Here is a 27,596-nt window from a genome sequence, read left to right on the forward strand (position 1 = left end):
AACAAAAACAAAAACAAAAAAACATTGGCAGAGCAAGGCCACTGGGTAGGGTGTACGGTTTCTGTGCGGCCCATAGGCTCCCCCCTCCGTGATCAGTGGGGACTGAAGCTGGCAGGGGCTCTCTGCACCACGCCCCAGGGCTGTGTCAGCTGAAGGAGGGGCTGCCTGTAGAAGTTGACACAGCCAATCGTGGCCCCGGGCATGGCCCTTTCTCCCCACACACGGGCGTCCACCTGCGTCAAAGATGATTCATTTAAGTGGAAAGCCTCCATGACTGGGTTTCATTTTCATTTAAATTATCAATTCTTAAGCGATACATGTGCGGTGCTGCCCAGACACGGGGATGCATGGATGAGAAGACCACTTCTCAGTTCTCCTTGCTTTTTTCTCCAAGCGGGACCTTACAAAGGGTAACCATTCTTCCCGGAGCAGGGCTGGGGAGGCTGTTGAGGGGAGGGAGAGTGTCTGAGCTGTGTTGCATTTCTCTGTTCAGAGCATGAACGGCATTGAGGAAGGTGTGGAGTTCCTGCCAGTCAACAACACCAAGAAGGTTGAGAAGCGGGGCCCGAAGCGTTGGGTGGTGCTGGTGGCCGTGCTGGTCGGCTTATTCTTGCTTTCTCTCGTGGCTTGTTTCCTGGTGTGGCACTTCCAGTGTGAGTAAAGCCAGGGGGTGGCTCTGGGACGGGTGGTTTGGGGGTGGCTGTACCTCCCCTCTCAGTGGACCGAAGCGGGGGCTACCGGTTGCGGGGGACGTGAGGGAGAGAACGGGGGGTGCAGATGGGGGGCAGATGAGGAAGGGTCCAGGGCTCTGTCTCCCCTGGCTCTTTGAAGCCATAAGGGAGAAGTGTTGGCCCAGAGGCTCATGTGTCCACTGGCCCCTCCTGGCATTCGCTCCCTGGGGGTTGCTGAGGGCAGCTTGAGGATGGCGGCGGGGACGGCGTCGCTTCCTCTGACCACCCTCCCTCTCTGGTCTCCCATAGACCGGAACGTGCGGGTTCAGAAAGTCTTCAATGGCTACCTGAGGATCACAAATGAGAACTTTCTGGATGCCTATGAGAACTCCAATTCCACTGAGTTTACAAACCTGGCCAATAAGGTGAAGGAAGCGGTGAGTCCAGCCCCTGGGCAGGGAGCCCCGTCCCTGCTGTCTGCCCTGGCACTCCCACCTCACCCGGGCCGAGAGGACACGGCTCCCTTTCCTCCCAGATCCTGGGCTGCAGGTGGCGTGGGCTTCCAGGCACCTGGGAAGGGGGCTCAGGTCCCCAGGGGGCGGAGGCGGCACAGGCCTGGGCAGGGGGGGTTATTGCTGCTCTTTGGCCAGCCGTGAGCCTTCTCTCCTTCCCTCAGCTGAAGCTGTTATACAGTGGGGTGCCATCCCTGGGCCCCTACCACAAGGAGTCGGCCGTGACTGCCTTCAGGTGGGTGCTGGGGAGAAGGCTGGGTGGGATCAGTACAGTGTGTGTGTGTTTGGGGGACAGAGAGCTCGCAGATTGCGGGGTGATGGAGCCGCAAGGTCTGGCTTGGGGAGCAGGGCACCAGGCCCTGTTCTTCCCGTAGCTCACGGCATCGTGCTGTCTCCCGGGCAGGGGTCACTGCAGGGGCGTTGCCAGGGTGACGTGGGTGAATGCAGGTGATACGGGTGAATGCAGGTGAATGCAGTGGCCACAGACGCCGTTCAGTAATGGTGGTGACCGTGTGTTACTTTTCCAAACTTGGCTTTGGAAGGCTTCAGTGAGTCTTCATATTTTTCTTGCTCAACCAGCCTTCAACATGCTTCTTTAAAAATAGACTTTATCTCAAAAGTGCTTTTGATTTTGTTAGTTTAATTTAATCCTTATGAATGCTGTTTGGCAGGTGGCATTCGCATCCTCTCTCCGAGATGAGGAGGCAGACTTAAGAATTTGTTGCTCAGTGCGCCCAAGCTAGCGGGAGAGCTGGGTCCACAGCCCAAGGCTGCTGTCCCATTCCTAAACCCGACCTGGCCCCAGAACACGTCTGGTTGGGCGTGAGACTGAGAGTAGAGGGTCAAGGGGCAAGATGTCTGGCTTAAGGGATCAAAAGGTGGGGAAGCATAAAAGAATCTGGGGTGCGCCCCTGCCTGGAGGAAGGTCTCTTTGGGGGCCTGAGCCGTCCGGTCTGCGCCGGGCATCTGGGAGAGAGTATGGGGACAGGTGGGGTGCCCAGCACGCCCCCCCGCCCCACCCCGTGCCTCAGGCTCACCCCTCTCCCCCAGTGAGGGCAGCGTCATCGCCTACTACTGGTCCGAGTTCAGCATCCCCAAGTACCTGGTGGAGGAGGCCGAGCGTGCCATGGCCGAGGAGCGTGTGATCATACTGCCGCCCCGTGCCCGCGCCCTCAGCTCCTTCGTGCTGACCTCCGTGGTGGCCTTCCGTGAGTACAGGGACGCTAGGGGTGGGCGTGTGTTGGGCCCATCTTCGGTGGAGCAGGGCCAGGCCCTGGATCGTTGGGGGAATGGCACTCCCGAGCCAGGGCACGGAAGGGAAGACTGCCTGCTGGCCCCGCACCCCCCTCCAAGGGAGCAAGGAAGCAGGAATGAGGAAATCGACCACGCCAGTAAATACTTCATTCTCCTTCTTGTTCTTCAGCCACTGACTCCAGAACAGTACAGACCGCCCAGGACAGTAAGTATCACGCCCATCTCCCAGAGAAGAGGACTGATGTGGCCAGATGCCCCTTCAGTCAAGGGGGTCCCCAAATCATGCACACACAACCCCCCCCGTCTCTCCCAGGCCACGAGAAGCCCCCTCTTCGGTCTTTCCCGGGTCCAGGGCAGCCTGGGACATCTCGGAGGGCCTGGGTGCACCACCAGGGAGGCTCTGGGTGGCTCCCCCACGGCCGCTCTGTCTCCCACACAGACAGCTGCAGCTTTGCCCTGCACGCCCGGAGCGGGGAGCTGACCCGCTTCACCACGCCCGGCTTCCCCGACAGCCCGTACCCGGCTCGGGCCCGCTGCCAGTGGACCCTGCGGGGGGATGCCGAGTCCGTGCTGAGCCTCACCTTCCGCAGCTTTGATGTCGCGTCCTGTGACGACCGTGGCAGTGACCTGGTCATGGTGTATGACACTCTGAGCCCCGTGGAGCCGCGTGCCGTGGTGCAGTGAGTGTCCCGGGGACACAGAGGCGGGCGGGGGTGGGGTGGTGGTGGGCTTGGTGGCTGCCCACGGAGGGAAGCACAGCATGGGCTGGAGATAGACTATGGGACTCGAGGCCCCCGCACACGTTCCAGGCAGCAGGGATCAGGTGTGTGTGGGCCTCGGCGTGAGCTCCCGCAGAGCAGCTCAGAGGCGATCTCATCAACTGTGGCCAGGGTGAGGAAGACTCAGCGGCCCCTCGGTGCCCGCGAGCTGGGTGCGCTTCCTTTCCTCGCCAGCGTGGAGGTGCAGACCCCACTTTATTACACTCACTTATGTTGAGGCCGATGGATCAGGATTGAAAAAATCAGGATCTTTTCAATGATCACTTGTTCCTGACAGTTCCCAAGAGGAGGGGCAGTCCCCAGGTGTGGGGCCACATGGGGAAGCCCCAGGGTCAGTCAGGAGGCAGAGGGGGCTGGGGGGAAACAGGGGCCAGAGCCTTTGTCATGGTTTCCGGGAAAGGCAAGGCCAGGCCTTGTATGCAGGTTAAGAATTGGCTGGTTCAAATAATTCCAGTGGGTTCTGGGGCACAGGGCCATCTCTGGTTGTCTGGGACCTGGTTGTGGGGTGATTAGGGCCACCTCCATTAGGGTGGGTGGTCGCCTGGAGGGAAGAGCCCCATGGAGGAGGTGGTTGGGGTGTGGGCTCTGGATTGAGGGGTGTTTGCATGTGAAAGGCTTGCCCAAGGGTGAGTGGGAATTGGCTAGTCCTGGGAGGGGCAGTGTCTCCAGAGTCAGCAAGGCCCCAGTGGCCAAAGCATCAGGATTACAGGAAATAAAGGCATCATACACCTGCTGAGGAGGTGGGGGTGCCCAGATGGCCACCCCCACCCCCAACAGGATGGAGCGCGCCTCTCACAGTGCTGCGGGTGGGGGTGGACTGCCCCCTCCTCAGCTCTCCCTGACTCAGTGGGCCAGAGCCTTCCCTTGCTGTCTGCAGAAATGAGCTGGGCAGACGTTTTGTGATAAATAATGGGCTAGAATTCAGGCTCCAAACAGGATAGAACCATCTGCCGCCACAGCTCAGCAGCCAGGTCTCCAGGCTGAATACCCTTTTTCTGCAAGGTTTCTTTCCTTCTCTCTAGTTTATGAACTGTACAACAAAATCAGCACATGGCTCTGAAAGGAAAAACTGGGAAACAGACATGCACAAAGAGCACAAACCTCAATCATAATCTTACTATCTAGAAGTAATCACTGTGAGATTTGTGATATACGTTCTTCACTCTTTTTGCTGTGTATGGGTACATTTGTGTACAGATTTAAAAATAGGATTGTGGGGCGCCTGGGTGGCTCAGTCATTAAGCGTCTGCCTTCAGCTCAGGTCATGATCCCAGCGTCCTGGGGGGAAGCCTGCTTCTCCCTCTCCCACTCCCCCTGCTTGTGTTCCCTCTCTCGCTGTGTCTCTGTCAAATAAATAAATGAAATCTTTAAAAAAAAATAAAAATAGGATTATAGGGCACATTTGGTTTTGCTATTTGCTTCTTAAAACTGAAGTATATCATGATGCTCTTTCCGAATCAGTAAGCTCGTTTCTGTCATTTGTAATGGTCGCATAATGTGGCGTTCTTGTGTGGAAGCATCGGGACATATTCCTTGGCTGCGTCGGTTCCAGAGCCAGGATGCCTGAGTTTTGTTTTCAGCCCAGTCACTTATTAACTGTGGATCCTTGGGCAAGTTATATCACCTCTCTGTGCCTCGGTTTCCTGGTCTGTAAAGGGGGGATTATAGTATTTACTTAGAGTTGTTAGGAAGAACGCCTGAGTGAATAGATACATAGCACTAAGCAGTGCCTGGCATGTTCCTAAGTGGTGTTGGTGCCCTTCCTGTTACTATTATTGTTATTATTTACCTCATCGTTGAATGAATCTTCTGTGGTCAGGTAGTCGAGGTTTCCGAGTTTTTGCTGTTTGTTTAAAAGACAGTCTTACAACTAAATTCTTAGTCAGGTCGTTTTTGCAGGGAGGGGCTTTGGAGTGACCCCACCCTTGGCCTTTTGTGGATGGGACCGGGGTTAGGGACGCCGGGCTTCTTTGTGCTCTCGGTAACACGCACCCCTTCTGCCCCCCCACAGGCTGTGTGGCACCTACCCTCCCTCCTACAACCTGACCTTCCTCTCCTCCCAGAATGTCCTGCTCGTCACGCTGATCACCAACACCGAGCGGCGACACCCTGGCTTTGAGGCCACGTTCTTCCAGCTGCCTAAGCTGAGCCGTAAGGAAGGGCACAGCGGGGCAGAGGAGGGACCGATCCGGGGGGTGGGCCTGAGCCCACGAGGCGCAGGACAAACCCTTCGGCTGGTGAACTGGCCTTGGCCGGTGACAGAGGTGGGAACCTTCAGCCACAGGGCCTTTTGCCTCTCATGTGGGTCGGAAGCCCTCCCTGAAGGGGTCGGACTCCCAGCACTCACACTTCCCAGCCACTGGTTGCGGGCTGTGCAAGTGCCCAGGCACGCAGCTTGAGAGAAGGGAGGGCCGGCTCTGCCGGGGTCCTCGATCCTCAGGCTCTTTCTCCTGCCTTTCCTTTCAGGCTGTGGAGGCTACTTACGTGGCACCCGTGGGACGTTTAGCAGCCCCTACTATCCTGGCCACTACCCGCCCAACGTGAACTGCACGTGGGACATTGAGGTAGGAGCTGTGGGGCGCCCTTGCGAGCAGAAAGGGGGAGGGGGGAGGAGGTGGAAGCGGGAGAGAGGGCGGCAGAAAGTGGGGGGGGAGGGGGGAGGAGGCGGAAGCGGGAGAGAGGGCAGGAGAGCTCAAGGGGGAGGGAAGACAAGAGAGAGGGCTGCTCTAGGATGGCAAGTGAGGAAGGGCAAGGAGAGGGACATGGGCTCCTTTAGCAGCTCCCAAACAGCAAGTAGCTAAAGCCTTGCAGGGTGGGACAGGGTGGAGGAGGGCTGATCTTACGGCGTCCCCAAGACTCAAATCCTAGCTCTTGATCAGCGGCCGCCTGACGGACCTCGGGCCAGTCACCCCACCTGTCAGTGCCTCAGCTTGCTCCTGGGTAAGAGGAGAGTAACGGTGCCCGCCTCTCAGAGGTGAAGTCGCAGAATGCGCGTGAGGCGTGGAGAAAGCGCTTGCTGGACGGCAGCGAGACGAGAGTCTTGCCACCCGGGCCGCCCCTCACGCCCTCCGAGTCAGTGACCCGGCTCGCCTTCCTTTCTTCCACGATGCCGGGAGGACCTCCAGCTTTCTTTAGGAATAGAAGAGCGTCTCTTGCCTCTGAGGCTAGAAGTTCTTCCAAACGTCCAACCTGAGGCCCTCCTGCTGTGTGTTCCGTATTGCCCACACGGGTCGGAGAGAAAAAACGCAGCAGCCGTGCCGTGTGCCATGGTCCCCCAGCGCCCGTGGCCAGCAGCACGCCGCGTCCCTGGGTTTAGGAGGAGGGAAGGACGCAGCAGACCCCCCAGCAGCATCTCCCTCCTTAGGTGCCCAACAACCAAAATGTGAAAGTGCTCTTCAAGCTCTTCTACTTGGTGGAGCCCAACATTCCCCCGGGCTCCTGCCCCAAGGACTACGTGGAGGTCAACGGGGAGAAGTGAGTGCCCTGGAACAGTGCCGTGCTGGAGGGGCAGGGGTGCCCCCAGCCCCTCCGGATCCCCTCCTTACCCTTGACCGCCCCCTGCAGGTACTGTGGAGAGAGGCCCCAGTTTGTAGTTACCAGCAGGAGCAGCAGGATCACAGTGCGCTTCCACTCCGATCAGTCTCACACCGACACGGGTTTCCTGGCCGAGTACCTCTCCTATGATTCCAGTGACCGTGAGTACACGTCTCTAGAAGGAGGAACCTGGCTAGGGGGACTGGCTCGCAGCGAACCTCTGCTCTGTGTCTTCCTAGCACTGTGCTTCCCTGAGTCTGAGATACCAGAGAGTGCAAGGTGCATATCACTCCTGTGGCCTTTGGAGGGATAAAATAAAAGGCTGCCATAAATGCATTTCTTGGCAAAGGTGGGCAGGGAATGCTGGTACAGACCGTGCCCTCGAGTCCCTGTGGGAGGCCCCGGAGCCCGAGGGCCCCCGGGTTCCTTTGGGCCATCTGTGCCTGTGTTTCAGCATGGCCACGCCTCTGCCGATCCGTGCCTGTCTTTGTGGCCTTTTAGCCCCTTGGGGAATGGCAGCGTAATTCTGAGACACGGGAGAAGATCCTGGGGCAGGACTTGTCACATGAACTACCCCGAGCTCTGAAAATTCTGCAGTCTCTATCTAAGAGATGGGGCAGTTTCTGTGGCCTTTAGTTTCCCTGCCTGCTGTGTGCAGAGAAGTTCGTCCGCATCCATGGTGACTTCTTGTGTCAGCCCCACGTCAGAGAGTAACCTTCCAGGAGACATTTTAACGACACACGAGAATCCAAATTTGAGTTAAAACGCAACCGCACCGCTCACCACCCAGAGTGTAACTGGCCGACCGAAGCCCTTTGATAAGTAGCGAAGCACCAATGAGGCACACAGGTGAAGGCCCCACCTTCCGGGCCAGGCTCACCCCCATCCACCCTCAGCTCTGTCCCCGGCCTCACGACGTTGGTTGGCAGACACATTCTAATTGCAGAAACACGGAAATGTGGGAAAGGCCTTAGAAGTAAGGAAATCTCAGGATGCCATTTGGCACTTGGATAGGATGCGTACGTCATCGATCCGCTGAGCTTCGGTTGCTCCGTGCTGGGCAGGGGGAGCCTGGCACTTGGGGCCATGTGGCCGGCCAGGACACAGGGCAGGAGAGCCGAGTGCACACCCAGCCAGCCTCTCTCCACTTTGTCTGGAGCTCCCTGGGGCTTGGTCACTGGCGGTCAGGAGGGGCCCCTCGCTGTGGGTCTGCGGCTGGCCCTTCCGTGCTGGCTGTAGGTTCTAGGAACCCCACTTGCCACAGCTGGGTGGGGCTGGGACACCCCTGCCCTCGGTGCCAACTGCAGCCTGCTCCTCTCTACACTGAGGGCTGGACGGGGAAGAATTTTCTGTTTGGTCCTCAGTGTGGCGGTGAGGGTGGCCCCGAGGGAGGGCAGCCGGCGTGGGAGGCGGGGCTGGTGGCCGTGGACTTGAGGCCTGCCCTCTCCCTTGCAGCGTGCCCGGGTAAGTTCATGTGTAGCACGGGGAGGTGTATCCAGAAGGAGCTGCGCTGTGATGGTTGGGCGGACTGCACGGACTACAGTGACGAGCTCAACTGCCGTGAGTCCCCTCTGCCCACGCCGTGCCCCGCTCCTGGACGCCGTCCCCACCCCCCACGCCCCATGTAGACCTCACGCCCCACCCCTCCTTCCGCGGTTTGGGTATTTCTGCAGAGTAGAGAATTTCTGCAGTACCAGGCTCAGCTTCCATAGCTTGGGACGCCGGGATGCCCCAGAACCAACCCCCACACCTCCAGCAGGGAAAGGGGTCCCCAGGCAGCTGTCTGGTCGCGCCTGCTTCCCTGGGAAGCAGAGCAATGATTACTGTCAAGAGCGAGGGCCCGGAGCCCAGCTGCATGCTACCCCTTACTCCCTTTAGAATGCAACGCCACCTACCAGTTCACGTGCAAGAACAAGTTCTGCAAGCCCCTCTTCTGGAGGTGTGACAGCATCAACGACTGTGGGGACAACAGCGACGAGCTGGAGTGCAGTGAGTGTGGGGTGGGGCTGGACCGGCCTCCCTGCGGCCCACCCTCAGCAGGGGCTGTCGAGCCGCTGCTGAGTGTTGGTGCATCCCACCCCCAGGCTGTCCGGCTCAGACCTTCAGGTGTGGCAGTGGGAAGTGCATCCCACAGAACCAGCAGTGTGACGGGACGGACAACTGTGGCGACGGCTCTGACGAGGCCACGTGTGCCCTCGGTGAGGCCTGGTGGGAGCAGGAAGGAAGGAAGCCGCCGTGAGCACATTCACGCTGCAGGGGGTCCCAAGTTTAACAAACACAAACCACCCTAGGTGTTAAGTGTGATGAGAAAGTGCGTCAGTAGGGGGAGAATCTTCCGGAAGGTGGAGAACCTTTGGCGAGGCTGGGAGGACACGGGCATGGGTGCGGATGGGTGGGACAGGCTTGATGAGGAGCATAAGGAGGATGGGTCATTAGGTTTTGGTTGGGTGCTGCAGAGGAATTGATTGCCTGCTCCTTGTACTCCTTCTTGAACAGTGAGAACTGTTGCCTGCTCCAAACACACCTATCGCTGCCAGAATGGGCTCTGTTTGAGCAAGAGCAACCCCGAGTGTGATGGGAAGAAGGACTGTAGCGATGGCTCAGATGAGAAGAATTGTGGTGAGCAGGCCCACTGCATACAGTTGTGCAGGTTGTTCACTGTGCAAGGCACATACGGAGGTGGAACTCATGCCAGTGCCTCACTCACCTAGCTCTGCCCTAGTGAGAGGGTGTGTTTGCCTGGGGGAAAGGATGACTTTGCTGATTGGCACAGAGGCACTGTGATCCTGGAGGCAGGGCCTGGGGCCGCCAGCCTGTCAGTTCCTCTGTGGCAGAGCTGACGTCCCGGCCAAGGTGCTGGGCTGGCCCCTGCTGGCCATCCTGCCTGGAAGAGAGAGGGCACAGCCTGCCGGAGCAGCCGGCAGGGTTTTGCCCCCAGCACACCCATGCTTCAGTTTGCGGCCTCGGGTGTATTTCAGAAGTGCTGGCCATAGGTTGAATCTGAGCGCAGCTATAGCCGTTCTGTGATGTCACGCCACCCATCCGCTCTTTCCTCTGAGAGCTGTGCCCGTCAGCAGTCAGCAAGGAAATCTAGGCAAATGACACTCAAATTAAATCCAAGCAAACCGGCAGATGTCTGAAGGCCTCTAAATGCATTTGGACAGGGATGGGGGGGTGGGAGTGTGAGGGTTTTGGGTTTGGAAGGAGGGAGAGAGGCCAGGGGAATGTCAGTAGGGGTCTCTGAGTCTCTGAGATAATTGTAGGGGGTCCCACGAAAAGGTGACTGCCTCACACGGCCCCTTGCTGAGCCTGGCGCGGGGAAGGGGGCGGGGGGCTGGTGCCCCCAGCTGACTCTCTGACCTGTGCGTTTTCTGCGCCTCCCAGACTGTGGGCTGCGGTCATTCTCCAGGCAGTCCCGGGTCGTCGGGGGCACGAATGCCGACGAAGGTGAGTGGCCCTGGCAGGTCAGCCTCCATGTCCTGGGCCAGGGCCACGTGTGCGGGGCTTCGATCATCTCTCCCAACTGGATGGTGTCAGCAGCTCACTGCTTCATCGACGACAGAGAATTCAGGTGGGCCGCTGGCTGGGAGGGGTTCTCCTTATGTTTTCTGGGCTTGGAAAGCCCCCGGTGTGTAAGTCATGCCAGGGCGGATGGCGCTGCGACAGGACCAGGAGGCGTGGCAGACCCCCCAGGATGGGGCTTAATAACAGTCATCACAAAAACAGACCCCTGTTAGGTGCGCCCTCTCCGTAAAGCAGTATCTCAGTGCCTCTCCTAACAACCTGGTTAGGTGGGTCTGGTTATGTCCCCATTCTACAGAAACGGGGGTTCAGAGAGGTCAGGGCGTGTGCTTGCGGGCGTGTAGCTGGGGAGCGGCACAGGCAGGCTCGAGCCTGGGTGTGCGGGTTCCAAGGCATGTGTGGGCGGTCTGTGCACCGGGCCGCCCTGGGACCGGTTCAGACTCACATTCACGCTCCAGCTCTGCTTGCCCAGTGGCCGTGGGCTGGTGTTTCACACTTCCTGGGCCTCGGGTTCTTCCGTAGGAACAGCGACACCGTGAGTTCTTATCCCTGGAGGCCCGAGAGTACTGTGCTTGTGCACCTGAAACCCTGAGCTCTGCGCCTGGCACACAGTGCGCTCTGCCCGCTGGGCCTCGGGCCTACGGGCAGGGTCCAGCCTGGCCCAGGGGAGGTCACTGAGGAAGGGTCCTGCTGGCATCTCAGGAAGGGGGGGCAGGGCAGCGGGAGGGGGGAGCCTGACCAGCTCCTTGTGTCTTCGAGTCAGCCGGCCCAGGCCCTGTGGCTACTGGCCAGGGAGGAAGTCTGGTGGGACAGCCTCCTCTGAGGGGAGCGGACCTTCCAGGGGCTCCCCACCCTCAGTGCCTTCTGCCGGGCGCGTACCCTTCTGCCAGAGGCAGCTGTGAGAGGTGACTGGGCTGCCACAGTCACCCTCTTGCGGGGAGGAGAGAAGAAGCACTGTGAAGTCTCAGGAGAGCCAGGGCCTAGGACACCGAAGCACAGGTGTTGAGCATGGCCGGGCAGGTGCCCATAGGCACGCGTGATGGCGGTGACTGCAGAGGTCCGGAGGGAGCAGGTCAGGGCCGTGGTCCCCGGGGCCCCGCTGGGCTGAAGGGCAGCCTCGTCCCGCCCAACTGCCCTCCCTCTTATTTTCTCATACTCTGCTCTACCCTGGGCAGAAATCATTTGATTCCTTTTTGGGGTGATGGGAGCTTACTTAAGAATTTTGTAAAAGAAACTATCTCGGGATCCAGACGAGTTGCAGAGATAGTACGGCGTTCCCGCGTACCCTCACCCAGTTTCTCTCGTGGGCGGGGTGCGTCTGTCAGCACTGAGGACCCCCTGGGCCCTGCCATGAACACCACCGCAGGCTCTGGTGGCGTCCCGTGGGGTTTATTCTCAGATCCTCTCTGCTGCAGGAGCCAGTCCACGTTACCACTTCGCACTGTTGTCCCCTGTCCCCAGTCTCCGATCCGCGACAGTTGCTCAGTCAGTCTGCTTTGTTTTTGTGATCTTGACAGTTCGAAGGCCAGGGGTCCTGTAGAATGCCCCCCCACCCCAGTCTGGGTTTGTCTGATGTTCTTGTCATGATTAGACTGCGCCTCTGAGTGTCTGGAAAGAATATCACATGCCATCAGCGGGCACGGGCTACCAGCCTGACTTATCACCGGTAACGTGAATCCTCCGCTGGTTGAGATAGTGTTTGCCAGGCTGCCTCGCGGTGAAGGCCCCCTTTCTTTATTCTTTGGAAGTGAGCCAGTTTGGAATTCTTCTGTGAGGAAGCTTTGTCCCTTCTCTTCCATTTATTTATTTAGTTAGCTATTTCTATTCGTATGGACTCATGTTTATTTACATTTCTTTGGATTGTAATCCAATGCCCTGATACGACTTTGTTGCTCAGATTGTTCCAGATTCGACCATGGCACTCTCTCCCAGGTTGGCTCTTGTGTCCCTTTGATCTGCCCCCATTCTTTTGTTCTTTTGAGCCACTTCCATGCTTTCTGGCCCTACCAGGTGCTCTAGGCCTGTCTTGTATTTTCCCTGGCCCAGGCCTGGAATGAGCCATTCCCGGGGCGGGAATCCTGTTATCGGAGGACAGCGAGACCGGGCCCCATATCCTCAGTGTTACTGCAATCCCACTGCGTCTAGACCCTCAGCAGGGCGAGCCAGGATCTCCATGTATGGTCCCCGTGCCCTCTGTTCCTTCTCCCTCTTTCTCTTGCTTCATCACTGAATGTCTCATTTCCTTTTTCTTCATTTTCTCTTGATCATCAGTCTTACTTCCGCCAAGTGATAGTGCAGTTAATCCATTCGACACCCCCTGCTGTTATTAGCACCTGGGGACAGAGATGAATAAGCCTTCTTCCCCGCACTTCCCAGGCTTCCCAGGCTGGGGGGACGAGATACATGACACGTGCTCACGCACACACACGTACATGCGAATGCGGCAAGTGCTGTGTGGGAACTGTGCACAGGTTACCTGGGCCCGGCGTGTGGGAGTCGAGAACTCCCCCCTGGGCGGGGGATGGAGACTTAAGAGTGCCTCTGTGAGCAGGGGTGTCTGGTGTGAGTGTTGAAACCTGAGAGTGTTTGCAACTGGACAAGGTGACGCAGACCTTCCAGACAAAGAAGGGTGTGAGCAGAGGCAGGTGGGTGTGAAGTGTGCAAGAATCTGGAGGGCAGTTACTTTGGACACATTTCTGAGTTGGCAGGTGCTCGCAGGGTGTTGCTGTGGTTAAGAGCATAGCCTGCTTGGGTTCAGTCCTGTCCACGACTTACTAGCTGTGTGATCTTGGGCAAGTTACTTAGTCTCTCTGTAGTCTGAGTCCTCATCTAAGAATGGGCAGCCCTACGTTGACGGGCTGCCTGGGGGATGAAATGACTTGACGTGTCAGCACTGAGAAGAGAGCTTGGCATGGCTACCACCAGTGCCCTCCCAACCCCACGGCAGCCCCTGGGGCGCCTCAGTGGCTGGACCTTCACACTTGGTCTCTCAGTTGCTGGTGAGCGTGTGTACCTTCAACAACTAGAGACTAAGTCTGCTCAAAGAGTCGAAGGCTGTCCTCGACCGAGGAATGTGGACTGGAGAGAAAAGACCATCCTGGCAGGCTTAATGTGAGGAACCTTCGAGAAAGAGGGGCTGGGGTTGCTGGGTGAATGGGGCCGGCAAGGGGGTGGGGGCACGGGGCTTAGCATGGGCGCAGGGTGACAAAGGGATGTCTGTAGCAGGTGATGAGATCACAGACAGATGGTGCCAGAGGGGAGGAGGATGACTCTCCCACCCTGTCCCCCCAACCCCACCCATCCCATCCTTTCAATCGCCGGCCCTTGCCTGCTAAATATCCCAGACCATCTCTGTACTCTTTCCCCCCTCACATTGCTGCTGCCCTCTAGCAGCTGCAGCGCCCTCTACCTGATCACCCTCTTGCTTCTCAGCATGCCTGCCTGTCTCCACAAGGTGGGAGTGGTCTTTCCAAAGAGCTAATCTGATCCCATCAACCCCTTGCTTGGGGTAACTTGTAGGATAAAGCAGAAAAGGTGTAACATGACCAACAGGGCCACATTCTCTGGCCCGTGCCATCTCTCCAGGCTCAGTCTCCCGTCCTGCCCTCACAGCTTCCGTATTTTCAATTTCGGGGGGTATCTAAACATTCCCTTGGCTCTCTGTGGTCTTGCTGCTTTCTCCCCCACCTGCAGGCTTTGACTAGCCAAGTCCTATTTGATCTCCAAGGTCTTGTTCATGACATGCTTCCTCTCCCCGCCACCCACCTCCCACCCCATACTCTGCCATAGCTTGCTGACCATCATTCTGGAGGTCACCCATGCTGGGCTGTCATGGGTGGTTTTCATGGCTCCCTCCCCGAGGACGCGGTACACTTGGAGGTTAGGTCTCATGCAGTTCCTGGAACACCACAGATGGTTGGGAGAAGTCAGAAAGGGTAAGGCAGAATTAATGCAGATACAGAATGCCTGGCTGATCTGGTGGGTCTTGGAATCATTTCGGGCTGTTAAAAACGGCTCTCACAAAAGAAGTTTTCAGGAAGTTCTCATCTGGTAGCAACAGATTAAAAAGACCGGAGGCAAAAAGACCGGTTTGGAGGCTAGTGCTGCCGTCCGAGTGTGAGGTTCTGCAGGGAGGTGGCAGCAGGAACGGAGAGGAGGGGATAGAGGCGCGGGCTAGCGGAGGGCGGGGCTAGCGGAGGGGCGGGCTAGCGGAGGGCGGGGCTAGCGGAGGGGCGGGCTAGCGGAGGGCGGGGCTAGCGGAGGGCCGGTGAGCTGGGCTTCAGGGGCAGGGGGAGAGAGACAGTGGAGGAGGAGGTAGGGTTCAGAGCCCCGAGGAGAGAAGGCGCCGTGCCAGGACATTTTAGCACTGGCCACTTCACTAGCCTCTTGACTCTCTTGATAGGCTGGATAAAGTGAAGCTGATCTTCGTGCTTTTCTTCCTCATGCAGACTTTCTATTTTAAAGATAGACTTTTCCCAATTTTTTATTTTGAAAAAATTTTCAAACCTACAAAAAAATTGCAAATATAATGAAGGAAAAAATGACAGTGAATACCCTCGTACCCTTTATCTACATTCACTACCTGTTGAATTTGACCACATTTGTTTTATTTCTCTCTCTTTACACACGCACGTTTTTCTGAACTGTCTCCGAGTTGGGTGCAGCCATGATGACACCTGTCCCCAAGTACTTCAGCTCGTGTCTCCCAACAACGAGAGCTCCCCCCCATACCCACAATATGGGAATCACCTCCAGAAACAACAGTGTGGACACAGAACTAGTGGCAAGCACGTCTTTCATGCTTCAGGTGTCCCCCAGTGACTCAGATATTGTCTTTTGTAGCCTTTTTTTTTTTTTTTTAAATCTAGGATCCAGTCAAGGGTTGTGCTCTGTACTAGTCCTTAGTTTTCTTTAGTCTCTTAAATTTATTTATTTATTTATTATTATTATTATTTTTTAAACATTTTATTTATTCATTTGAGACAGATACAGAGAGAGAGAGTGAGAGAGCATGAGTAGGGGAGAGGCAGAGGGAGAGGGAGAAGCAGGCTCCCAGCCGAGCCAGGAGCCAGATGTGGAGCTCGATCCCAGGACCCTGGGATCATGACCTGAGCCGAAGGCAGATGCTTAACCATCTGAGCCACCCAAGCGCCCCTAGTCTCTTAAATTTAGAACAGTTCCCCTAAACCTTTATTTTTAAAAAAATTTATTATTATTTTTTAGGCATTGCATGTTTGAAAAGTCCAGGCTGGTTATTTTGCAGAATGTCTCTCAGTTTGGATTTTTTGATTGTTTTTTCATGGTTAGAGTTAGGTTAAACTTTTTTTTCCCCCGGAGAACACTATATAGGTGATGCTGTGTCCTAGCCCATTGGTGGGAATGGCTGGGAGGATAGTCTGATCACTTGGTTAAGGTGTGGTCCACGGCTTTCATCCATTATAAGCGTGCCCCCCCCTTGTTATGAATAATCTTGGATGACACTTTGAGTCAGTGTGAATATCATGTTGTTTCTCTTTGGAGAGGGAGAGAGAGAGGGGCGGGGAGGGGCAGAGGGAGAAGGAGAATCTTAAGCAGGCTCCATGCCCAGTGTGGAGCCTGTTGTGGGACTCGATCTCACGACCCTGAGATCATGACCTGAGCCAGAATCAAGAATCACACGTTCAACTGACTAAGCCCCCTAGGAGCCCCCCTGGCAATCTTTTACCCAGTGTTTTTAGCATCCATCGATGATTCTTGCTGGTGTTGGTTATTGCCAAGGTAGATGCGAAATGCGATTTCTTGTTATATTGTTTCTTCTGTATTTATTAGCTAGTGTTCTTCTGTAAAGAGTGGCTTTCCTTCTGCCCTTACAGATTCAGGATGGACTCATGGATTCCCCTCCCCCTTTTATATTACTCAGCATGCACAGTACTTTAATCCTGTTGTTCATTTTGATGTTTGGATGGTCCTGATAACTGGCTCAATGATTGTTTGAGCACTCACGTGCTTACTTCTGGTAAAACAAAATGTTCCAAGGTCGCTTTATGCCTTCCGTGCTTCAGACCTGAAATCAACCATTTCTCCAGGGAGCCTTGGTTCCTTTTAATGGAGAAGAATATATAGAAACCAAGTTCTGGGTGTTATTGGGGATGTCATTGCTTTGGGGCCATTTTTTGGGAGAAATCCTGAGCTTTGATTGCTACCTCTGATTGCACTCCCTCCTCCCCTACTCCCTTTTCCCGCACCAGAAATTGGCTCCCAGCAATGGCAGTGTGTTATCTTTACTCGTGCAGTCCCCCAGTATACATGATACAGTTCAGAATTGCTACACTTGTCCCACCACCAACGGCAAACCTAGTAGATGAAGTTCAGTCTACTTTCCAATTCATTTTGTTCTTAGAACACGTACCACTGTGTTAAAAAAGTATTTGTGCTGAGTTCTGTGTTTTTCTTTCTGTGAAAGATCACATCGCTAAGAAATGTGTTTTTGGTAATCAGATTAAAAATCTCTTACAAGAGGGAAACAAGGAGGTACAGGGGGCTGAGTGCTGTGGGCGGCTGAGGAGCCACGCAGAAGCCACAGCCCCGTCCACGGTCCGGGCAGTGGCAGGTCCGTGCTCAGGCAGCTGTCCGGCCCCTCTCGCAGCTACTCTGACCACACGCTGTGGACCGCCTTCCTGGGCCTGCACGACCAGAGCAAGCGCAGTGCCACCGGGGTGCAGGAGCTCGGCCTCAAGCGCATCATCGCCCACCCGTTCTTCAACGACTTCACCTTCGACTATGACATTGCCCTGTTGGAGCTGGACAAGCCGGCCGACTACAGCAGCTCCGTGAGGCCCATCTGCCTGCCCGAATCGTCGCACAGCTTCCCCGCCGGCAAGGCCATCTGGGTCACGGGCTGGGGCCACACCCAGGAAGGAGGTGAGCGGGCGCAGGGGTTGGCTGGTGGGGGGAGTGGGGGGCGGGGCTGGCGGCCGCTGGGCCGCCCCCACTTCTCTCTGCCTGGCGGGGCCGGGTTGTTCAGGAGTGAAGTGCAGGCTGGGCTCTGGGTGGAAGGCCTGGCCATGCCGCTGAATTTATCTGAGTGACCTTGGCGGTTGCTTAAACTCTGAGCCTGTTTCTTCACCTGTGAAGTGAGGGTAAGGCACCTTCCCAGATGGTGCTCCGTGAACGTAAGGACACTGGTGGGAGCGCTGTGTGACGCAGGGGGCCTGGCAAGCTGGGCCCGTGTCAGGTCCTGGGCGGGAGCCCGGCCTCCTCGGCCCTTCTGCCTCCATCTGAAGGCACGTTCGTTGGTCAATGGCAAAGGGGAAAAATCAGTTATCACAGTGCGACAGCACATTGTGGCAAATCTGTAGAATAGACAGAGGAAATAGGGAAAGAACCCGACTTAACACAACCCCGGAGCCGCTGCGTGGTGCTTTCCGTCGCTCTCCTGTTTCTCGTTTCCCACACCCCGTTCCCACGCGAACGTCCGATCTGTCACCGGTCGCCCAGTTCCTTGAGCATTTGTCAGCCACGGGCAGTGGGGTTGTGTCCGGAGATTTGCTAGTGAGGTCACTGCCGTGGGAGAGCCTGGAAGGGGGCCCTGGCCGATGCACAGGCCGGTCGGGGCGCCACGGCCCGGCTCAGCCTCGTCCCGCACTCCTGCCCCCCGCCCCCCAGGCTCGGGCGCGCTGGTCCTGCAAAAGGGCGAGATTCGCGTCATCAACCAGACGACCTGTGAGAGCCTGCTCCCGCAGCAGATCACCCCGCGCATGATGTGCGTGGGCTACCTCAGCGGCGGCGTGGACGCCTGCCAGGTGCGCGCGGGGCGGGGCCCGAGGTAGGGGGCGGGGCCCGAGGTAGGGGGCGGGGCCAGGGCGCGGGCGCGGGCGCGGGCGGGCACTCAAACGACGAGGCGCTGGTCTCCCCGCAGGGCGACTCCGGGGGCCCCCTGTCCAGCGTGGAGGCCGACGGGCGGATTTTCCAGGCCGGCGTGGTGAGCTGGGGTGACGGCTGTGCTCAGAGGGACAAGCCCGGCGTGTACACGAGAATCTCTGAATTTCGGGACTGGATTAAAGAGCAGACTGGGGTGTAGATGCAGGGGCCATCGTTGGGCCACCCCAACGTGCACACCTGCGGGCCAAGGACAGGATCGCTAACCGCACCCCTGACTTGAGCTCCCCAGAACCCCAGACTGTGAACTGAATCCCCAGGACTCTGGAGAGGGTGCCTCGGCCTGGAAAACTTCCCTCTTCCCTCACCTCCGAAGCAGAGGATGGGAGGTGGGGAGGGAGGACACTGGCAGGGCCAAGGGGCACAGGCTTGAAGACACAGCCTCTCCCCTCCAGTCCCAAACTGGGCTGAGGCTCGTCTGGACAATCTTTGGGCTCTGCCTCTCTGATACAGGAGCGGCTGTGATGTTGCTTTTGGACCCCCAGGATGGGGCTGGTGGGGGCACTGTAGGCTCCTAGGGTCACACTGTTCAGGAGACCCAGGCCAGAGGACCTTGGAAAACACATGGGTCTAAAATCTGAATTTTTACCAGCTCCTAGGGTGGGCTTCAGTGTATGTATTTGTGTGTATGAGTAAACTGTTTTTAGGTACATTTTTTTTTCTCACTGGACCTGATGGGCTCTCCTTCCTCCGAGCCCCAGTTGCAAGCAGTAAACTGGGTTTAAATTCCCATCAGCACAGACCCTGGAGTCAGGCTAAGAGCAGAGGCCACAGTGCCCTGTGGCCTCCAGGCCAGCAAGGGATGCTATGTTTTGCTTCTGAGACCAAGGCCTGGTGCCCTGAAAGGAGGGGTGTGCAGGGCAGAGGGGGGCTGGCGGTGAGGCATGAGGTGGGAAGGGTGTGCCGTGGCTGCCTAGCCTGGGCACCCTAGGAGAGGGAGGAGCTGTGTGTCCCAGGAAGAAAGGAGGAGGTGGGGCTTTCCCTTGGGCAGCGAGGTGATCAAGTGAGTTCTGTGTACGCGTGTGTGTGCTTGTGCACACAGACATGAGGGCGGGCACGATGTCGAGGCTGTCCAGTGTGGGCTGAGCAGATGGTCCCTGAGCCTTGCAGGAGGGATGGTGCTTTGCTTAAGTGTTCTCATGTCTCCAGTGTACCTTTGATTTTTACTTATTAATTTAAAATATTCTCTCTCCTTGCTTGGAGTGACACAGAATGACGGCATCAACGATCTAGGGAGGGCTTAGGGAGTTCTTGAAGGGACATTTGAGAACCTTCTGTATGCCAAGGCACTGTATGGGCTGGGGCTAGGGGAAAGAAGGGGCTTAGGAAGAGAAATCAGATGGCCAGGTCATGAACAAAGATGGCGTGGTCTTTGCTTATCACCGTATCCCTGGCTCAGGCCTGGCTCCTAGAAGATGCTAATACATACTTGTTAAATCAACAGCCTTTGCCCTCCAGGAGTTTTGGGAACGGAAGGGAGGAAAACGCAGTTTGATTGGAGCGATCTGGACAGAGCTCTAGGAGGAGGTCAGCTGCTTCTTTGATTTTAGCCGGAATGTTTTACTTTCTGGAGGGAGGAGAAGTTTTGTCTTCACAGCTGTGCAGGCGTGCGTGTTAGATTTTCCTGCCGGGGAAGGGAAAGAGCAACCATTCTTTACCAAGGCGTGACAAGTAGAAGAAAGAAGAGGTTGTCAAAGACTCCTCTGCAGGTGGTGCCATGTTGTGAATGGCCGGCATTCAGGGAGAGGCTTTGCCTGTGCTCTGTTTCCCGAGTACGCACACCCCTCAGGCCGCCAGCCTGGCTCAGGGGTAGAAGGGGTTGCCCACACAGTGGGGTTTGGGAGGCCAGTCCGTGCCTGCCTGTAGCATCCTCTTCTCCCACCACGGCCCAACATGGTCTTGAGAACTCCCTCCCCAGAGCAGCAGCACCAGCTGGGAAGGCTCATGCTTCACCCACACCTGCATCAGAAACCTTGGGGCGGGGGCGCCTGGGTGGCTCAGTTGGTTAAGCGACTGCCTTCGGCTCAGGTCATGATCCTGGAGTCCCGGGATGGAGTTCCTGCATCGGGCTCCCTGCTCGGCAGGAAGCCTGCTTCTCCCTCTGACCCTCCCCCCTCTCATGCTCTCTCTATCTCATTCTCTCTCTCAAATAAATAAATAAAATCTTAAAAAAAAAAAAAGAAAGAAACCTTGGGGCGGGGCCCTGTAGTCTGCACATTAGCAAGTTGTTCCAGGTGATTCTGACCTACCACCATTTTAGCAGTGTGTCCACAGGCTAACAGCATCAGCCTCACGGGCGCCCAGGGCAGTGGCGTGCACTTTGGCCCTGTCCTAGAAGCCTCAAACATTTGATGCCCGGAAGCTCAAGGAAGTGTCAGTTCTTTTAAAAAGACCGTGGAGCCAAATCCATTTACTCCTGACTGGAGATGAGAATAGCCTAAGAATCCTTAAGTAATGGGAAGTCAAGCCCATCACTTTGAGGCTCCTTAGTCTCCAAAGATCCATCTCTCTGGTTCTCCCCAACTACCCTGAACCTCAATTGTTTTAGCCACCAACCAAAAACATTTAAACTAAAGTTTAGTGAGTGTTTAATCCAATTGCATGGACAGGGGGTCTGATCCAGACATAGATTCTGCAGAAATAACAGTGAGTTTGGATGAGTTAGGATGGACTTTATAGACAATGAGCCCAGTTCGGAAGTCTTCTGAGACCCAGAGCCCAGAACCCATACAGTGGGGAGGGAAGTTGTCCAGCCACTAGGGGGCAGCGCGGGATTTCCCTTCTGGGCCGCGGACCCTGCTGGGCTTGTTGCAGTCACAGGGGAGGGGCCTGCCCTCTGCTTCCTGGGGGTGGGCTGCGGTTAGGTGAGGTGGGATGGGGAAGGCCTCCGGGTCCACCTGTTCTCAGAAGGCTGCCTTCTGCTGCCTTCTAGTCGCTTTTTAGGGCCTGGGGCCCCTTTAGTACCCTCGCCCCTAATCTGCAGTCAGGACCGCTGGCCCTCAGACACTGGGACCTGGAGGACAGACATTCCCAGGACAGAGTCGAAGACAGTTTTTGAGCTGAGAAGAGAGGTCACCTCTGTGGGTAGGAGGTACATGCTCTCACTGAGAGTAGCAAGCAAGTGTGAAACACCGTCCTATGACATGCAGTTGGCAGATAGCTGTGACATACAGGCAGGTATGTTCTTACACACACACACACACACACACACACATTTGCGGGGAGGAGCAGGATGTGCGTTTTAGGGACCAAGGTCCCAAATAGAATATGTCACAGGAATATGACCTGGTTGTTACACCAGGACTCCCTCTCCCTCCCCAGGGACTCTGGGGTGCCTACAGTCTCGAATTTAGGGGGGCTCTCCCTTTTGGAGATGAAATGATGCTTTTCACTTTTCTAGGTTTGGAGTCATGGGTGTATGTGTGGGTGCATGTGTCGTGTATGTGGGTGTTTTGCACACCTGCACCCACACGTCAGGGAAATTGGATCTTTAAGTCAGTGGTTCTCAGACATTTGAATTTCTTGGAACTGTGAAGTCATAAGAGTACATGGGCCCAACAGATCTCCCACTTAATGATGAGCGCCTTCGAAGTGTTCTACATGCTTTACTTTTCTTATTTATTTTAAACCTCACTATGGTCATTCCCATTGTACAGACAGAAACCCATGTCACTAAGAGTTTAAATCATTGCCCAAGATCCCACATTTAGGACCTATTGGATCTAAGACTTGGGTGCTGGTGATCTGGCTCATACTCTTAGGCACTGGCCCACCATGAACTATGTATTGTTCAGACATCATCATTTCCTAAAGAAAGGAAATTGTAACACAATTCACAGAGAATGAAGGTAGGCTGCATGAGTCCCCATTGCTTTTGGGAATTCTGATGAACCGGGTCACGAGTCCTTTGTGCCACACGGCCTATTTTCTGGGCTGGGGCTTTGCCAGCCTGGGTAGAATGTTGCCACTGATGGGGTCCCTGGGCTCCACCTAGCTGCCAGGCCATCTCAGTTTGCCCAGTAAGAGTGGTTGGTTGAGAAGGGCGCCTGGGTGGCTCAGTTGGTTAAGCGTCTGCCTTCAGCTCAGGTCATGATCTCAGGGTCCTGGGATCGAGCCCCGCATCGGGCTCCCTGCTCAGTGGGGAGTCTGCTTCTCCCTCTCCCTCTGCCTGCCTCTGTGCCTACTTGTGCTCTCTCTCTCTCTTGCTGTCAAATAAATGAATAAAATCTTAAAAAAAAAAATAAAAGAAACGACAAAAAAAAAGAGTGGTTGGTTGAGGGAAGGAAGGAGGTGGGGGGTAACCACTGTCTCAGAACAGGTGCCTCTTGTCACTGGGTCATTCCTCAGGGTGACCATCAGGAAGAAAGCTGGCAAAACCACCAAGTACCACCGAGAATGACGAGACCAAACCCCAAAGCAGGAATGGGAGTATTTGTCACCTGCTTTTACCTCTTGGCATGACCTAGAAGATGGTTCAAACTGTCCTTCCACAAGATGACCAGCACTGGCATTGACAACAGGATGTCGGAGAGGTTTTGAGCAAGTGGCCATTGCTCTGGGCCTGTGGGGGGTGGGGGACAGGCTCCCCTCGGGGATGAGCCCTTCTCAGCTGGTGGCAGAGACAGGAGATGAGAGGGAGCTGCTGCGGGATATCAGGAAAGCGGGAGTGAGCTGGCCGCAGGCACTGGCTGAACGTACAGGGGAGGCCTCGGTCTAGATTTATTATCTGTTCCCTGCCCCTCAAAGAAAACCCCTGAAGAAAGAGCAGCTTTGACTCTCAGATGAACACCTGTCCATCACACGAACTGCTTTGGTGCTCAGATAGGGCCCCCGTGATGACATATTTTGATGAAGAAATCCTCTCACTCTTAGGATTTCAACTGGTTTCGCTCTCCTTTTTCTGTTTCCCTCCTTTTCTTCTCGAGAGGGGTGTATACTCCCAAGTTCCATCATCTTGTGTCTGCAGCTTAGAGACCGTGTATTTATTCTATCCCCTCACCTCTGATGGTTTCCTAAAAAGTCCCCATCCAGAGCTGTTTCCAGGCGTCGGCAGGATCCATTCCATGGTCTGTCTGTTCCATTGTTGCAGGCTCTTCCACCGGGAGGAGGCATGTGTGTATTTTCCTGGGATGTAAACCTAACTTTCCCTGCCCCTTGGCTCTCCGGGCCTCCCTTCCACTGCACAAGTCCTTCACCTTGGAGGTCATCACTGTTTCCCTGCCCACACCCTTGTGATCAAGAATAACTCCATCTCTGTGCCAGACCCCTCCTCTGGAACTTCATATGGACTTGCTTAACTCAAAAAGGAAATTCTTAGCCTCTGCTCCTTTTCCAGAGAGCTGTGGGAACACAGTGGCTGTGTGTGTGGTGGTGGTGGTGGTGGGGTTACTGGGAAAGGGAGGCTGGGGGCAGGGGAGGACGAGGGCCAGGAGAAGGGGAGAGAAGCTCTCTCTCCACACAGAAGTATGTTCAGAATAGTTCCCAGAATAAATGGTATGGGATACCTCTTTGAATTTCATAATATAAATACCGTCCAAATGCCTATGAGGACTGCAGAAATGTACAGAAGCAGACGAGAAAAACTTGGCATCTTCGAAACCTCTGACTTGCAAAAAGGGGTAACAAGCTTATTTACGTAAGCCAGCCAGAGGAAAGGGTGAAGAAGGAAGTCATTCATTAATTCAACAAGCTTTCGCAGGGGACCACTCTGCCAACTGGGGAAAGGGCAGTTGATGGAGGAGGGGGCTCTACCTCAGGCTCCTCCGGCCTGGCCTAGGCAGACACTTGGGTAGCACGTCCTGAAGCCGTCCAGGGCCTGCAGGGAGTTCCCATTCCTTGCAGGTGTGAGGTCACAGGGGCTGGTTACCTGCCGGGGCAGGGGAAACGTGTCTATGCCGGGGGCGGCCTTTCCAGTTTGTGCCAGGACCTTCAATTGCTCAGTGGGAACCGTTTCCTGGGAAAACAAGGGCCTGAGGGGCCCCCTTTCAGAACCGGGAGAATACCACCATTCAGGCTCACAGTTGGAAAGAACCTTAAAGGACATCTAAACCAGGGGCACCAAGGTTAGGCGTCTGACTCTTGATTTCGGCCCAGGTCATGATGGGCTCCATGCTGGGCATGGAACCTGCTTAAGATTCTCTTGCTCCCTCTGCCCCTTCCCCCACTTGCTCTCGTGCTTGCACTCTCTCTCTCAAAGTCAATAAATAAATTAAAAAAAAACAAAACCAAAAACCAGTTCATCTAGGCCAATCCGCAGCAGGGCAGAGACAGGCTTCCGGTGCCTAGGAACTTGCTGTCCCTCCACCTGTCTTCGTACACCTGTCCTGCCAAATGGTGTTACAAGTTATCTTGATGTCTGTCTCTCCCGTCGCTGGATGTCGGCGCTGGATAGGCTCTGGCAGATCATCTGCTCCAACAATATGTAAGAAGTGTCAGTAACAACCAGCAGTATGTGCTGAGTGCCCATATAGATCACCCCACTGCACCCTCCTCAAGGTCCTGTGAAGTGTATTTTCTCATTACCGTTTACATGAGCGGAAACTGAGGCCTGGAGGCGCACTGTATTTTGCTCAAGGTTCCTCAGTGATCGGAGAGGAAGGTTGCAAACCCAGTTGCTGGCCTCCTAAGCCTGTGCAATTAATCCTGCACTGCCTTCTAGAACCAAGGTACTCTCCGCTTGAAGCTTTGAGATGCTGGGTCCAGGCAGGCCCTCCCTTGCCAGGTAATAAACTCACTGGCTTAGGTACCATGTGGAAAAGGCTAAAAGGAACTTTCACTAGCTGGACTCTGAAATGGCTCCTTCAGCATTTAAAAATCTTTCCCATTCCCATTTCCCTTCAGCCCCTGGGCATTTCCCTTTCTCAGGGGCCAGACCATCTGCTTTTTCTTATTCCCCTGCCTGGGGCCAGTGTGGACTGGAGGGAGAAAACATTTCCTTGAGGCCTGGGAAGCAGAACTCCTTGTTCTGACCTGTGGTTCAGAAAAATCCTCCTCTGCCCCTCATCTTGCCCCCCTAGGCCATGCATTTCTGCTGAATGCTGGTTGCCTTTTGGGGAGGCTTAAGTGAAGGGCAGCAGAAGCCCAGAGTGATGGGGGCACCTCAGCTTGGAGCAGTGAGTGGAAAGGAGGATGGATAGAAATTCTGTTGGACTGTGGAACGTGTACTTGGTGAGCCAGGGAAATCTCCCTTGCTCATATTTTTCCATCTCAAAGACCCACAAATGGAGCCTGTGGTCCCGGGGCGGGTGAAAATATTCCTGGATCACCAATGACAGAGATTTTCACTGGGACCTGAGGGAATACAGCAACCAGAGCTGTAAAGACAATTCCGTTTTGTTCTAGTTCAAAGGCTTTTGAGAAATAAAAAAGGAGTTAATAGTTTGGACCGTTGCCCTGAGTATTTATTTTAAACAAAAGCTTTTTAATCTGGTTTAAAAATATTTTGTTCAGTTTAAGGTTAAGGGCAAAGAGATTATTTTGAACCTAGGCGCTGGGGCTTACTTTGGCAAGAGCAGTAGGGGGCGCCCACACATCACATTTCCTAAGACCAGTCGCTGAAGAAGCAGGAGCAGAGGTCCCGAAGGAAGTTTTGGGCAGTTCACCTCTCTCCACCGTGTCCCTCCCATCCAATTTATGACGAGTCTCGGCGAAGCATAGATGTAGAACTCCTGCGTCCCCATGCATGGAAACACCGGGTTTGGACACCACCGTGAAGGTGCTTTCCAGTGGCCTCGCTGCTGACCCCTCACCCTCAGGTGTGAATACCCGGGGCAAGGGCAGATTGTCAGCTGTCCCCCCCCCCCCCCCCCAGCACACCGCGGGAGAACTCACTGTACTTTACGGACACTGGCAGGCACTTTTAAGTCCCACAAATATTTCCGGAGCTCCTGAGCTGGATGGCCTATCTCTGTAGGTGGAGCGAGTCTCATCTGTATGACCTTGGACTCTGTGAAGGGTTGGAATCACGCAGGAGTCCTTGGCAGACTCCTGGCCTGGAGCAGGTTTATGGGAGGCCAAAGGAATTTGGGATCACGGTCAGTGCTGGGGGGAGCTGAGCATTTTCTTTTCTCTCTCTCTCTTTTTTTTTAAGATTTTATTTATTTATTTGAGAGAGAGAATGAGATAGAGAGAGCATGAGAGGGAAGAGGGTCAGAGGGAGAAGCAGACTCCCCGCTGAGCAGGGAGCCCGATGCAGGACTCGATCCTGGGACTCCAGGATCATGACCTGAGCCGAAGGCAGTCGCTTAACCAACTGAGCCACCCAGGCGCCCCTCTTTTCTCTCTTCTTGGGGCCCCAAGAAGCTCCCCAGATCACCATTGCAGAGCACGGATTTCATCCCATCTAATGTACCTGGAAACATTTCACATCTCAAGTTTTTCTTCCAAGGTTAAATAATTTTAACCCCTTCAGGTTTCCCTCACTACTTTCTAGCTTTTCAGTCATGTTCACATCAAGTACCACGGAAGCTGATGAATGGTTCATGATTAGGTGTTTCTTCATTAATGAAAGTGAAAATGACAGAGGTAGGAAGTATGTTGAGGTTGATATTATACTTTTTTTTAATTAACTGTAACCTGACAGAATGCCATTTTAAAAAAAGATTTTATTTACTCATTTGACAGAGAGAGAGAGCACAAGCAGGGGAAGGGGCAGAGGGAGAAGCAGATTCCCCGCTGAGGTGGGGCTTGATCCCAGGACCTTGGGATCATGACCTGAGACGAAGGCAGACGTTTAACCGACTGAGCCACCCAGGCGTCCTCAGAATGCCATTTTTATGGACCCATTTCCATGGTATGTACATTCATACCTCATTTATTTATTCAAAGGATACTTACTGACTTCTTACTCTGGGCCAGGCCTGTTCTAGGTACTGGGCATAAGTGTGATGATTCTGAATACCTCGGGAGGAAGGCAGGGCTTAGGGAAGTTAAGTGACTTGCTCACATGCTGTACTCAGAATTTTCCGACTCTGCATACAGCACTGTCCTGTCTGTGTCTTATCACGGGAGGGAAGAAAAGAACCTTAGGAAGGTAGGAGCAGAACTGAATGTTCCGTAAAAACTTTATCAATGCCCAGCTACTCACAGATGAGTTTCTGGCTCTGGAAAGGTAAGCATATTTGTTCCATGTTCCTGTCACCCTAGATTAACATTATTTGGGACTGAGTCTGAATTGGATTCAGCCTTGGCCTCCCCAGATATTTTTCATTCTTCTTGGGATCAGTGATCCTCTTCTATGTTGTTCTTATTCATGGAACTGCATTATAGATAACTTCTGGGAAGCAAGGATCAAACTGTCATGTCTACATCGAGGACAGGTTATACAACTTATTTAACATACTTAAAGATGGCCTGTTGCAATGGTGTGTGGAGAGAACCAGGGAGACGGCCAGCCAGCGTTCCAAGGT

The 27,596-nt window shown here is 55.0% G+C and overlaps 1 protein-coding gene across 1 annotated transcript; it reads left to right on the forward strand.

The window, feature by feature from the left end:
• The first annotated feature begins 347 nt into the window (after positions 1–347).
• On the forward strand, positions 348–18,773 carry ST14 (ST14 transmembrane serine protease matriptase). Its single transcript, XM_035009445.1, has 19 exons — positions 348–410; positions 494–653; positions 981–1,108; positions 1,348–1,418; positions 2,234–2,391; positions 2,607–2,642; positions 2,877–3,117; positions 5,228–5,367; positions 5,683–5,780; positions 6,581–6,690; positions 6,781–6,911; positions 8,206–8,310; positions 8,629–8,739; positions 8,835–8,948; positions 9,247–9,369; positions 10,135–10,321; positions 16,898–17,172; positions 17,917–18,053; positions 18,170–18,773. Exons 1-19 carry the CDS (start codon positions 348–350, stop codon positions 18,329–18,331), a joined length of 2,550 nt encoding a protein of 849 aa, XP_034865336.1. The 3' UTR covers positions 18,332–18,773.
• The last annotated feature ends 8,823 nt before the right edge of the window (positions 18,774–27,596 follow it).

Source organism: Mirounga leonina, unplaced genomic scaffold (assembly GCF_011800145.1).
Source record: "Mirounga leonina isolate KUSES-001 unplaced genomic scaffold, KU_Mleo_1.0 Mir_153, whole genome shotgun sequence".
NCBI lineage: Eukaryota > Metazoa > Chordata > Mammalia > Carnivora > Phocidae > Mirounga > Mirounga leonina.

Coding starts and splice junctions, on each gene's coding strand:
- ST14 (XM_035009445.1), top strand. CDS start 348: ATGGATGAGAAGACCACTTCTCAGTTCTCCTTGCTTTTTTCTCCAAGC. Junction 6,691..6,780: donor GTGGAGGTCAACGGGGAGAA/GTGAGTGCCCTG, acceptor CGCCCCCTGCAG/GTACTGTGGAGAGAGGCCCC. Junction 8,740..8,834: donor CAGCGACGAGCTGGAGTGCA/GTGAGTGTGGGG, acceptor TCCCACCCCCAG/GCTGTCCGGCTCAGACCTTC.